The following is a 13,948-nucleotide window of genomic DNA, read 5'->3' as shown; positions in this document are numbered from 1 at the left end:
AAAATGAGGTTCAAAAAGTGGTTAGAAGGCTCACCCAAGGTCATCTAATAAGTAAGTGGTGGAAGAACTGAGTTTAGAATTCAGATCATTTGGCTCTCAGTTCAATGACCTTTCCACTTTTCAAAACAGAGCATTTCTAAAACGTTTGCTCTTTTTGGAAATTGGATACAGGAAGGAATTGAACTCCTTGTTAAAGAGGTTTTGATCTTATCCAGGAAACAATGGGGAGCAACTGGAAGTTTCTGTGCAAGGGGATGCCATGTTTAAATCAATAACCAAGGGAGACAAATTTGGCAGCGAGGTATAGGATGCGTTAGCGGAACAGATACCTCAGGGGGTAGGTTACTAGAACATGGCATCCAACTGGACACGGCTCAGATAAACATCTATGCATGCTGAGAAAGTTATTTCCTTTCAGTTCTGCAGATCCTCTCCTGTTTGTGTTAAGGAAAGGATATCAGTTTGCCAGCAGTTTTTGACAGCCCTCAAATACTCTTGAATCTCCCTTTTGAACAAAGAGAGAACAAGCCTCAGACTGAGAACATCTGCAAGCAATTGCATTTTGCTAAAACTGAATTACATTGCTTTGTGTTCATCCTATTTGTAGGATTATTTTCCAGTTATGACAAGTAGTACTGATTTCTCATTTGTTCTTACTATAGAAAGGTTACTATCAGTTCTAAGTCAGGTGTTTTACACATATGGAGGAAAAACATGATGAATGTGCATTTTTTAATGACTAAAGTTCGGAAAATTCTGGTCTTGGAGACTATTGCAATAGGAGTAACAAGGGTTTAGTTCAGGGTGAGGGGATGGAAGTGGAAATTGAGAAGAAGGCTCTGATAAATATTCTAATGGAGTTAAAAACGAAGAGGATGGCTATCTTCCTAGGATATCTTCTGCATCATTTCTTGGGATGCTTATGGCTACAATAATAGAAAGCTTAAATCAAAAATGTTTGTGCAATACAAAGAATTTATTATCTCATATAGCAAGAAGGTCCAAGGTAAGAATCTAGGTTTGGCTAAGTCAGTGGCTCATTGACATTACTAAAAGCTCAGCTTCTTTCTCTTAAAAAAATTTTTTTAATGTTTATTTTTGAGAGAGAGAGAGAAAGAGAGAAAGAGCATGAGCAAGGGAGGGGCAGAGAGAGGGCAACACAGAATTTGAAGCAGGCTCCAGGCTCTGAGCTGTCAGCACAGAGCCCGATGTGGGGCTTGAACCCATGGACTGTGAGATCATGATCTGAGCCAATGTTGGCGCCCCTAGACTCAGCTTGTTTCTACCTTCCAACCCTAGCAAAGAAGTTTTGTCTTCATGGCCTGAAAATGGCTGACATGATTTGAGCAGTTCCATCATGACATAAGATGCCCAGTTCAAGAAGACATGTCTTCTGATGATGAAGAATGAAGGATAAAGAAACCTTTGCCTGAAGTCATGTCCATCAAAATACTTTTCTTCAGGATTTATTGTCCCCAAATATGTCAGATGTCATGCATAAACCAACTGCTGGCAAAATGAAATTAAATTACCATTACTAACCTAAACTAATTAAGATTCATTCTCTGAGCTAGGGATAGAGATCTCTTCCTGAAGGACAGATTTCTCTAGATAATAGGGGCTTCGGTAACAAATGTGGTTGGTAGTCAGTCAACCATTTCTTGGACAACATATACCAATTATATAATTGAATTCCTCAAATTAACCCTTGAACATAAGTGGGAAGTTCTTGAAGCTTATGGTTTTTTATCTTTAAGAATTTTGTTGAGCTCTTCTCTCCATGTGTTGGATTAAGGCAGACCGAAATACTTCCACTGCAAAATGAACATCTGGTTTACTGATGCACATCGAGGGCGCGATGCGGAAGGTCTGGGGAGACAAAGGAAAATAGAGCAGCAGATCATCCTAGAATCAAATATAACTCTGAGAAAATGCACCAAGCTAAGAATCTAAAACCTTATTTTTATGACATTTCTTGCGTTTCCCTCCTGGGTTGGTCTCCTTCTTTCCCAATGCCATACCCAAGCCATTCATCTTTTAGTCTCATAAAAATTCTGGTACCATCTGGCTCTGCCCCTCTTCCTTTTTTTGTCATCTGCTCACCTCCTGGTTTTTCTACCTTCTTCACTGAGGTCTTAGGCACCGATCTACACTCCATTTCTGCAAGCACTGAGGGTGACCTCCATGTCCTGGATACAGCCCTACAAACTAGCATCTCAGTTTCTTGATGGCTACAACTCCCAGAAACTTCATCTTTGCATCGGTTCCCACCCAAGGCCAGTGCTGCGAGCTTCCTCTTTGCCAGGGATAACCCAATTTCTGACTCCCATGACATCTACCCTTTTCATGAAAACTTCAGTCTCCTTAATCCTCCATAGCTTCAGGTCTTTGCCCCATTGTCTTCCCTTTTCCTGCCCAACCAGTGTCGTTGATTGTTGGAACTACTTTCTCACTTGCCCCCTCATTTCGTGTGCACCCCACCCTCTGCTGCTGCACCCACACACACAGGTTCCAACCTTGGTCAAAGCTGTGATTGAACCCCACGGCTCCAACATGGCAGGCGGGAAGTGTTGGAGAAAACCTTACTGCTGGGGAGACTGACACCATTAGATTGCCAGTCTCCAACTTCTGCGGGTCCAGAAATTTCTCTGGTCTTCTGTCAGCTTCCTTCCCCATTCTAAACCTTTATCTTCTTTCTCAGTGTTCTCCAACTCCTACGCTTCTCACTCTGTTTCATAGACAACGTTGCCTCATGCTTCTCAGAAGCTGTCAGGAAAGATCTTTCTATAAACTTGTTTGCTCCCACATCCATTCTTCCATCCCCGCCTGAAGGTGAACGGAACTAGGTGTCTTTACTATTTAACTCCAAAATTTCTGCCTGTGCCCTTGGCCCTGGATACTCCTGATGAAGGAGCAAAAGGCAAGCTGAGGGAAAGGCACAAACTAACACCCTGTAACCCTCTCTCCCCAGGTGGGATATGTGTGTCATTTCTCACGCACTACTGGCTGCCCAAGAACAAAGGAAAGGGAAAACATGGTTAACTGATAGAGATCAGTTAACTGATGATAGTCTCGTCAGTCTGCAACCGTCTTAATGATTTAAAAGAAAAACGACAATCTCCAGAAGCCTATAGACTCATTTTCCTGGAGCCTTAACATCACCCTCCCCTCCACAGGATAGAAATTCTTTTTTTTTTTCTTTTTAATGTTTTTATTTTATTTTTGAGAGAGTGCAGGCAGGGAAAGGGCAGAGAGAAAGGGACAGAGGATCTAAAGTGGGCTCTGAACTGAAACAACAACAACAAAAACCCGAAAAACCTCTTTCTGAGCTTTTCATTTTATTATTTATTTATTTATTTATTTATTTTTCTTTCTGAGCTTTTTAAGCAAACTTCCCCAAGATTTAAATCGTAAAGGAAGTCTTTTTGCCCAATTAGGCTCACTTTATTTGTTGTGTTAATTTGCTGGTTTACGTATTTGGTGTGATATTAATATCTTTAAGATCATAAAACTAAAATGGGTAAGAATTTCCAGAACTAACTAAAAGTTGCATCCAAACTGAGTAGGAATTAGTAACATGGAACTAAATGAAATGAGGAAGATGGTGATTGATAGGTTTTGTGACTCTGGTTTGAAACATTGCTGGTTCTCTAACGTTTGCTCTTCCAGATTAAGGAAAATTTCTCTTAAGATCTCCATGAAATACAGAAGAGTGATAAAGTATTCCTTTGTAGACAAATTGAAGCATTTAACTTTTCTTTCTACCTGAACCCTCTGAAATTCAAAAAGTCTCAGTGAGTATTCTTTCTTCCGTGGCAAAATCACAGTTATTTGCATTAAGTTCAAAAAGCATCTGTTCTCCTTGTAACAGGACACCACTGGATACATTGGTCATTTTATCCAGACTTTGACTGGAATGTCATGTTTGAGAGCCATGCATAGACTCAGCTATGACCAGACAGCTTTAAGGAACCAAGGTTGACTTTATGAAACAAGGAGCCATAAATCCCCTTGAAATGTTGGCCTGATACTTTGCTCACAGCAGCCTCACCAGGTGAGTAAAGAAGGTCACTTCCTGGCAGGTGCAGGAACCTCAGGATATTTGGGGACCTCGAGAAGAGGAATTTGCCCACATCTGCAGGTACTGCAGTCCTGTCTGATGGCCTGTATTTGGCTTGGCTTCTGCCTAGAGGGGCTACTAAAAGTTCAGTCGAGGTTCCTTACGAAAAGTTCCAGCAAAGCAAATATTAAAAGATCTTTATGATCCATCACTGTACTTGCTGAGCTTGTGTATATCATTTTACAAACAAATTAGTCTTAATTTTGCTATCTATGAAAATGAGGGTAATTATAGAGAAAAATTATGTTTCAATAACACATCTCCGTAGATATTAAATTTTAACACTATTTATTGTAAACTAGACTAGATCCTGAATTCTTCTGGTTTCCTCACATATTTGGCTATGGCTCTCCAACTAAGATTTCTAATCTTCTTCTATTCTCTTGACTTAAAGTCATTAAACACTGAAACTATCTTTTTCCTAAAAGCCCTAAGAACTGATGCTGGACAACTTGAGGTAAATTTCAAAGAAACTGCCACAATAGCTCACAGACAGACAATTTTATTGCTTGTCATTCTCTGAGGATAATAACAAGACCCCATGGGCGTAGGATTGTTTGAACAACTGGAAAATGGGATGGATTCCCCCAACAGTTGTATACGAAAGGCCTTTTTTCACTATAGACCTATAAGTAGATAAAGACCATAGTGCTTTATTAAATTAGTCGCTTGAAGCCAGGTTAACGAATAAAGCTCTAAATGAATATGCAAACCATATCCTCCCTAAACCTGATCTGACAGTAACGAGCAACTGACCCCATATAAACCCAGGGGACATGGTTTATTTAAAAGAGTGGAAATCTAATACAGCAGGAGACTTAAATCTGAAATGGGAAGGCCCCTACCGGGTCGTATTATGTACCCCCCCAGGGCCACACAACTAAAAGAACAATTCATGGGGTGCCTGGGTGGCTCAGTGGGTTAAGTGTGTGACCCTTGGATTTGGCTCAGGTCACAATCCCACAGTTCATGGGTTCCAGCCCTACATCAGGCTCCATGTGAGGACGCTTCAAGCCTACATCTAAACATCTCACTGGCAGCGCTCGGGACTTTGACACTGGGCTTGTAATTTGCTCCAACCAATAACCTATATTTTTCTTTTGTTTCTATAAAATGCACCTCTTCTTAATTACCTGATTGCTTACTAAACGAAACAGAGACTATATGATGGCTAACATGAACTGTTACACAATTAAAGCCTTAAGTGACTCTCAAAATAGCATTACATTATTACACACTGAAATAACCCAAATGCATAAAACAGTTCTACGAAACAGAATGGCATTAGATGTTCTAACTGCTGCACAAGGGGGAGCTCGTGCTCTCATAGCTACAGAAAGCTCTATATACATTCCAGATTGTCACAAAAATATTTCTGGGTTTCTAACTGACATGAATACTCAAATTAGCATTTTAAATGATCCCTCTCTTGCCTTTCATGATTGGTTATACTCCTGGACTGGAAGAGGATTTTTGTCCACTACCAAAGGACTCTTATTTGTGCTTTTTGTTATTTAATTATGTTTGGCTATTTTCTCCCATGTCACCCTTCCTGGTGCCAAGACTCCATCGCTACAATATCTTCAAGCCAACAGATGATCCTTTCTACTCAAGGAGGTTCATGTATGTTGCCCATGTTGGATTCAGCTGCCTCTGTCCTTCATAACTTTCTTATACATTCTCTGACTGACCAATGTTGACCTGTAGATAGAAATGTCTCTATGCTCCCACTCAGCAGGAAGAAGTTACAGAAGATAAGACCTTACGCCTTCAACAACCGTAAAGATTTAAGGGTCAGAATTGTTCAGGGGGAAATGCTGAGGGAGCAAAAGTCAAGCTGAGGGCAAAGCACAATGTGTGACTTTCCTCAGGCACTCCTGACTGGGCAAGAACAAAAGAAAAGCAAAACCAAGTGGTTAACTGATAGATATCACTGTCTGGCAGCACGTGAGTCTCCCTCAGTCTGCAACTGTCTTAATGATTTACAAGAAAAAAAGCAAACTCTAGAAGCCTATACACTCAATTCCCTGGAGCCCTAACATCACCCTCCTCTCCACAGGATAGAAAATCTTATACAACCCCAGTGCAGCTCATGGGTCCTTTCCCTGTGCTTTAATAAAACCACCCGTTTGGCACTGAAGATGATGGGGTTTTGGGTGATGGTGGGGTTTGGAGCTGACGGCCAAGAAAGAATTCTTGAAGACATCTTTGGTGCAAAAAGGTGAAGAGTGAAGAATGACCAGTTACATACTGTGAAGTTGGGGGAGGTAAAGTCAAGAGGAAGTTTCTTAAAGGGATTTTCCATATGCTAAAGGCTCATAGATTTCTGGAAGCCTAGCCATTGTCAAGTTAAGGTTGTTTTTCCTCCTGCAAAGCATTAAGACAGTGGGGGGGGGGGGCGGTTCTGGACTTTAGGGTATTGATAAGATTGCCCCCCTTTTTTGTAATTGTACTAAGATATTAGTACTGATGGAGACCCTATCATTTTAACCATTTGTTTTCTGTCCTTTCCTTTGTTCTCTGGCAGCCAGGAGCTCCTGAGGAATATTACACGTACCCCACCTGCGGGGTGGGGTTGAGGGGTGGGGGTGGGGTGTGTGCTAGCTTGTGCTTTTCCTTTAGCTTGCCTTATGCTCCCGCATCAACGATGTCTCAAGCATCCCGTTCTCTTAAATCTCCAATTTCTCAATCCTCCTCAGCCTATAAACAAGCAGACGTAAAGCTCTGCTAACACAAATTCAAACCACACCAGATACAAATCTGTCGACCCCCCCCCCCCCCACTTCTAGCTACCATATGAATGCTATTGTCTCTTTTCATCCAAACTTACTAAAAAGACTGGTTAATGCTTATTGGCCACTATTTTTCACTCTGCCCTCCATCCCAACCCACTGCAGTCTGGCCTCTGCCTCTGTCAACCTTCTGACAGCACTCCAGCCAGAGCTGATGGGGTTTTGAAGTGTTGGTGGGGGTCTGGAGCGGACAGCCAAGAAACAATCCTTGCGATGTCTTCGGTGCAAAAAAGGTGATTTTATTAAAGCACGGGGACAGGACCGTGGGCAGAAAGAGCTGCGCTGGGCTTGTGAGGAGTGACTGGTTACATACTATGGAGTTGGGGGAGGTAAAGGCAAAAAAAGGAGGTTTCTAAGAAGACTTTCATATGCTAAAGAGGACTCTGAAGATGCCAGGGACCTTGCTATTGTCAAGCTAAGGTTGTTTTTCCTTCTAGCAAATCATTAGCATTAAGACGGTAAGGAGTTCCTGGAGAATACTCTGTATTTGCCTCAAATATTTGTCAGGGGGCTGCAGGTCATAAGGAAATTTGATTTTATCTACCATTTCCTTCTTGCTTTCACCCCCCACCTCGCTATGGAGGGGAGGGTCATGTGATATGGGAAACAAAGGCAGAAGGAAATGGTAGATAAAATTAAATTTCCTTATAACCTGCAGCCCACTGACAAATACTTGAGGCAGGCAGAGTAAAAGGTCGCTCCAGGAAGGCCCTCCTGTCTTAAGGCAGCATGTTCAAAGCTGCATTCATTCTTGCCACCTTAAAACCACAACTCCACTGCGGGTGAGCTCAAGCAGCACCATCAGCCACCCCCCCCCCCCCCCCAGCCCCAGACTCAAGGCCCCCAGGCTGGCCCCTTGGGTTCTTCTCTTCAGAGCAAAGATTCAGAAATCAGACCACCTGAGTCTGGATGCTGGTTCTGCCACTCACTGGCTGTGTGACTGGGGTAATTTACCTGACCTCTCTGTGCTTCTTTTGCTTCATCTGTCACATTAGAATAATAGTATTTCTTTCATAGGCTGGTTGAGAGCATTCGCTGTGTCAATGCAAAGTGTTTTCAAGCGTGACAAGCATTAAGGCTTTGTGTTATTTCCATTCACTGCCTCCCTTCTGCTTCAATCACACTAGTGCCCTCTTAGCTCTTTGCCCTCTGTGATGTTTCTATACATGCTTTGAGTGTTTATCTCATTGTGTAAGGCAGGCTCAGCTTAGCTAGAAAGTCTGGGCTGGGAGTCCCTTCTCTTTCCTCCTGTAATACCCCTTTCTATAGCTGTCCATGAGCTTGCTACATTGTATTGTAATTTGCTCTTTCTATGTCTTTCTCTCCTGCCAGCTCCAGTGACTGCATTTATCATTATAACTTTCGTATCCAGCGTAGCAACTGCTGTCTAGCACTTAATTGTTTTCCATATAACTAAGAGATAACTAAGTAGGTAAACAGTTGTTTCATGTTGATAAGTTACAGGTCTTAGGATTTTTAATCATTAAATTGCTCTGATCTGTACAGAAAAATATTTGTGACCAGGTCAAGGAAAAAAACGTATCAAGACTCTCCCAGCAAAAGTGCTCATTCTGGTTTTGCTTGATGGCCTTTTTTGGGGGGTTATTTCTTAACAGGCTTCAGGGGAAGTTGAGGAAAACTTATAGACACAAAAGAACACAGTGATGTCCCCTTGAACAAAGGTAGAGAGTGTCAAGGGTCAAGAGCACAGGTAGAAGATCTAAATCTGAACAGGAGAGACTCCTCATTCCCCGAATCTTCCAGAAAGGAAGTAAACAATGGATGTGGGCTGGAGCGCCTGAGTGGCTCAGTCGGTTGAGCTTCCAACTTGTGCTCAGGTCATGATCTAATGGTTCATGGGTTTGAGTCCCACTCAGACAGCTCAGAGCCTGGAGCCTGCTTTGGATTCTGTGTCTCCCTCTCTCTCTGCCCCTCTCCTGCTCACACACACACACACACACACACACTCTCTCTCTCTCTCTCTCTCAAAAATAAATAAATTTAAAAAATGGAGGTGGGGACAGATGAGTTTACAAAGAGACCTTCTTTAAGAGTTTCCATTTTCTCAGAGAAGTAGGAGGCATGAATGTTCACTGAACTAGAGAGAGAAGTAGAAATGGAGCAGGGAAACTGGGAAGAATGATTGACGTTGAAAATGGGAAAGAAAGAAGACAAAGGACAAAAATAAATTAAGGGAGGAGCAAGAGCTACCCTAAATCTTAAATTTCTGCCCTGGAACCACGTCAGGGGGAGGGCCCCGCTGGTATAAGAGATTTGGGAAAGGGCTCCAGTGACAGCAGCAGAGCATGCCCACAGGGCAGGGTCACACCAGGGGCCCACACCTGACTGGGGCTGTACTTGGCCTTTCCAGGAAGCAAGCAGGGAGAGCTGGTCCCTGCGTCTCCAGCCTCAGGGTGAAGGGCACTGCGAGTGGCAGGTTCTGGGTTCTCATTAGGGACCCAACCAGTGTGGTCCCTCACCTATCCAGCAGGGTCACCTGGGCCAGCACATTCAGGTTGCTTCTGGGCACAGTGACCACTATGTCCCAGCAGGTTTAGGGTCCTCAAAGTCAGAGCCCAAGGCTGGGTTAAGAAGGACTAGCATTGCTTTTACAGGATTAGAACCAATTCGTACAGGAGACAAACTAGTTATTGCATGATTGTGATGACTCTACTGTGACCTATACTGGAAATCCTCTGGTTTGCGGGTGCATCTTTTTGTGCCTTGTGAGACCCTCCTCGGAGAGCTGCCATAATGAAACCGCTTGGACACAGCGCCCTCTAGTGGTATGAAGGCCTCCCTGCACTTTTCTCTTGAAAATACCGAGCTTTGTGCCCAGAGGAAGTGGGGCCGGGTGTTGAAGCAAAGTGACCAGCACTGGGACATCTGGGAGACGCCTAACTAAAGGGGTAGGTAAAGACGGGTCTTTCTCTTACCTGGGCAAAAATGCCACCTCTGCCAATTATTAGCCCCATGCGTTTGCAGTCCTCATGGATTTGATTTACTTCTTCCTGGGGAAGTGGTTGGCGACCCATCTGCAAACAAAAATATCTCCTATTTGGATTTGAATTGTTAAAGACATCATCTATCAGAGAGAGAGAGAGAGAGAGAGAGAGAACAAAAGCAACTCAAGCAATAAATATTAGTTTTGATTCCAATTCATCCCAAATTCTCAAAAATAAAACTGAAGGCGAATGCAGATGGCCAGTGACTCTTGGCTTTGCTAACGGGTATCCCGGGAGCTTGGTTCTTTCGTAGCCAGATTTGGAGGGGGCTTTATTCTCAACTCTTCACTTTGTTTTGCTCATGTAAAGGGCTCATTTCAAAGTCCAGGAGATGGCTCCAAAGTTATACCAGGGCAGGAACAATCCAGGCTTTCCCTGGGCCACAGCTTGGCCTGGGCAGCTGGGGTGGGAAGACTGTATCATCTCCCTGGCTTGTGGAATTTGCTCTTTCTCCCCCAACACTTAATCCCCCAGGGTTAGGAAAGGTAAGCACTTCGGGGTGGGGGTGGGGGGCAAGAAGCTCTTTCAGGTTACCAGGCATCTGAAGTTGGTCTCTCCCTGGGGGTCCAGACAGGCCAGTACCGCTTTGGTGGCACTGGGGTGGGGGCCGGTGCCCTTTCTATGTGTCTGTCTTCCGAGCCTGATTACAAATGCCTCCTGTTGACTTAGTCGTTTCAAGTCGCAGACATTTGGGGCTCAGGCTCGGCCTATGGGATGAGGAGACTTGGGGCAGGCCTAGGCATCTGGGTTTGTAAAATGCCCAGCAGGTGCCCACCCTGGGAATCACTGCTGTGATCCTGTTTTGGGTGCTGAGCACGGCCACCGCCGCGGGTCTCTCTTTTGCAGCACGGCTGTGGTGAGACATCAGCAGGGGTCTCATTCTCTGGTTTCAGATGCATGAGACTTGATCCTGGCTCATGGACCAGCTCCTGCCATCCTTGTGAGGCAGAGGAGAGCTCCCTCCAGGGGTCCCAGCTTTGTGCTCCTCGGGGCTTCCTACCCACCCTACCTCCAGAGTTCGGTACATATCCCCTCCTCGCACTGTCCCCCAAACCTTCATTCTTGCTTAAGTCTCAGTGTCCCAGCATAGAGTAAGGCCACACCTCCCGGAGATGCTCATGTTTTTGCCTGACTCAAAGCTTTAAGATAAGGAAAATCATATTTAAACTTGCAGAGTGCTAGTAATGAGGACCTGGGATCAGGGACAAGGCCAGGATCTTCTCATCGATCCTGAAATGTCATCATGCACTCCTGCTTGTCGCTGATGTTCTCATCTAGTAGACCGGGAAGACTAAAATATGACAAAATAATTGAGGTAAACTGTGAGAGCCATAAAGTGGGCAGACGTGGTGTGGGAATAATGGGAGGTCAGAGGGCGCTCAGCACCCTCTGGAAAGGTTTCCTGCGGGGAAGCTGGACTGGTGGGGCCTTGGTGGCTAGTGAGGATCTGAATAGGTGACATTTAGCCTCTGGACTGGGCCAGCCCCCTCCCTGCTCCCTTGCCCATTTTCTCATCCCCTGGCCTCAGCTGCTATGACTAACTCAACATCTTGTACACATGCTGCAGAGAAAAGCAGGGCTGGAAACTCTGTGGCAAAGCCCAGAACAGCCTGCCCAGGCCCCTTGCTCAAGCTTATGTCCCAGCTGCTTGATAACCAAGTGGGAATGTTAGTAACGGACCTCTCGTTGGGTGTGGAATGTAGCTTCATGTTTATCTTTGTTGCTGTTGTTGTTAATCAGCATTTAAGTAATTATAAAAGTAATCCATGGTTATGGAGAATAAAGCCTTATACCAGAATGGAAGTACATAAAGGAAAAATGGAGCTTCCACTCCCCTAATCGTCCTCCTAGGTTCACCTCCTGTTGATCATTTCATGTGAACCAGACTCTTTTTCTCTCTGCACAAATACATCCCTATGCATATTAAAAAAAAAAAAAAAGAAGTCATACTTTATAATGTTTTTCAATTTGCTTTTTACAATTTACAATATATCATGGACATCTTTCCATGTCATTTTATTTGGACCTCAGCTTAAAGGTTACCTAGTATTTCAGTTCTTTGGCAGAGTAATTTGTTTCATCGTCTAACATTCGACAGTTATGTCATTTCCATTTTTTTTATGATTGTAAACAGTCCTGCAAACAACCCTGCTCGTCTATATCTTCACCCACTTCCGTGAGTATTTGTTCAGGACATATTTCTAGGTGAGGAATTGCCAGCTCAAAAGGCATATTTAAAATCTTGATAGATTTTTAGGGGCAGGACTTAAGCTGGCAGAGATGTAGGGGGACCTGGGCTTCCTGCTTCCCTCAGACACAGCTGTGTTGAGGTCAGAACATTTGGAATACCCAGGAATACAGTCTGCGGAATGACAGAAACATCTCCCCAGGTGGACGGAGACAGCTTGGCGGGGCAGAGGTGCACATATGCGGATTGGAAGAGATAAAACAGGTGGGGTAGGAATGGAGGGGAGGTGACCCCTTCTGTGGAGTGACAAAAGGGAGAGAAAGAGAAGCTGTGGATTGTGGTTTTGTGGTTTTGTTAAGATGAGAGAAAAACCTCTCCACACCATCGACCGGGGAACAAGAAACACAGAGAGAGCCTTCTCTGTATTACTCTACTGTGCAAACCTCCATAGGAGCTGAAGATCAGAGTTTTCAGGGGTGCCTGACTTTCTCTGGACCAGAGCCACCACCACGTGTGTGGGCCCGGGACGGGGAGGGGAATAGCAAACTCGGAGTGCCCAGGGAGAGAGCAGTCCCTTCCTTTGAGTACTGTGGGACTGGAGACCATTTGTCAGATGGGCAGAGTAGCACTACCCCAGAAACAGGTCCTCGTGGAGCAGGATGCTTTAAAACATTGGGTTTTCAATCCCAGCCGAGTGCCTGGGAGGTGCTGTAGATTGTGGAGCAAGACAAGCCCCTGCCTGCACGATTCTGTGAGGGCTGCCTGAACGATGTGGCTTGAGACACCTGGTCCGGGGAGAAGAGACTGGGGTGTTGCCATCTTTCTCCCCATCACCAACACGGGGGGCTTCAGGGAACAGGACAGCGGCCCTCAGTGGAGGTGGGACCTGCTTACATGAAACCCCACCCCTCCGTGCCTGGTAACCACTTATCTACTAGAGCAGGACTGGTGCTGACCAAACCAGACGGCCTCTCCTCCAGACCAGCACAGCCACTGGTTCCAGGCACCAACAGACAATTGTCCTGTGGTTTTGCATGTTAGTCTGTTTTTTTCCTCTTTTCTTTTCTTTCCTTCTCTTCTCTTTTCCCTTCTTTTTCTTTCTACCCTCCTCTTTTTTTTTTTCTTTCCTCCCATTGGAATCAGGCTCATACTTTCTGATTTGATTTTTGGCCAATTCTTAATATCTACCTATCTTTTTCTTTCTTTCTTTCTTTCTTTCTTCTTTCTTTCTTTCTTTCTTTCTCTGTTCTGGTTTTTTGTTTAATCAGGCATTTTTACTCTATTATTATTACACCTTTTCTGTGTCTCCTTCTTTATTTTCCTCTCTCTCTCTCTCTCTCTGGGTCAAACTTTATAGTTTCTTTGATTCTCTGCCTGGTCTTTTTCTCCCCCTTTCATTTTTCTCTTTGTGATGGGATAAGGTCCCCCCTCCCCTTTCCTTTTTTCCAGGGTTATTTCAATGAACAAAGCAAAAAACACATGATGGAAGATGCAAACAATCCACTATCACAAGCAGTGGGATAGAGCAGCCCAAGTCACAACAAGAGAGTGCATGCAACACACTCCAAAAACACTTCCTAAAGTGCCAGACCTTGGACAATATATGACCCCTTTTTAATATAGTAGTACTCACAGATGCAAGATGTATAACAAGCTATTAAAACACGTAAAATACAGAAACCTAGCCAAAATCTTGAAATGGAAGAATTCTCCTCAAAAAAAATTCCAGGAAGAAGTGACAACCAGAGAATTGCTCAAAACAAATATAAACGATGTATCTGAACAAGAATTCAGAATAACAGTCATAGGACTAGTAGCTGGGCTTGAATAAAGCATAGAAGAT

At 44.1% G+C, this 13,948-nt stretch overlaps 1 protein-coding gene across 1 annotated transcript in view; it reads right to left on the bottom strand.

Moving 5' to 3' along the window:
• Nucleotides 1-1,106: 1,106 nt before the first annotated feature.
• AGXT2 (alanine--glyoxylate aminotransferase 2) overlaps nt 1,107-13,948 on the bottom strand; it is a 62,738-nt gene continuing 49,896 nt past the window's right edge. Inside the window, exons 15-16 of the mRNA XM_053223596.1 lie at nt 9,849-9,947; nt 1,107-1,869 (exon numbers count right to left, since the gene is read on the bottom strand). Coding sequence (XP_053079571.1) covers nt 1,753-1,869; nt 9,849-9,947 — 216 coding nt within the window. The 3' untranslated portion in view covers nt 1,107-1,752. The remainder of the gene's footprint in view (nt 1,870-9,848; nt 9,948-13,948) is intronic.

The sequence above is a fragment of the Acinonyx jubatus genome, chromosome A1 (assembly GCF_027475565.1).
Source record: "Acinonyx jubatus isolate Ajub_Pintada_27869175 chromosome A1, VMU_Ajub_asm_v1.0, whole genome shotgun sequence".
Taxonomy (NCBI): domain Eukaryota; kingdom Metazoa; phylum Chordata; class Mammalia; order Carnivora; family Felidae; genus Acinonyx; species Acinonyx jubatus.
The sequence above is the reverse complement of the archived record's forward strand: the minus strand, read 5'-3'. Positions and strand labels throughout refer to the sequence as shown.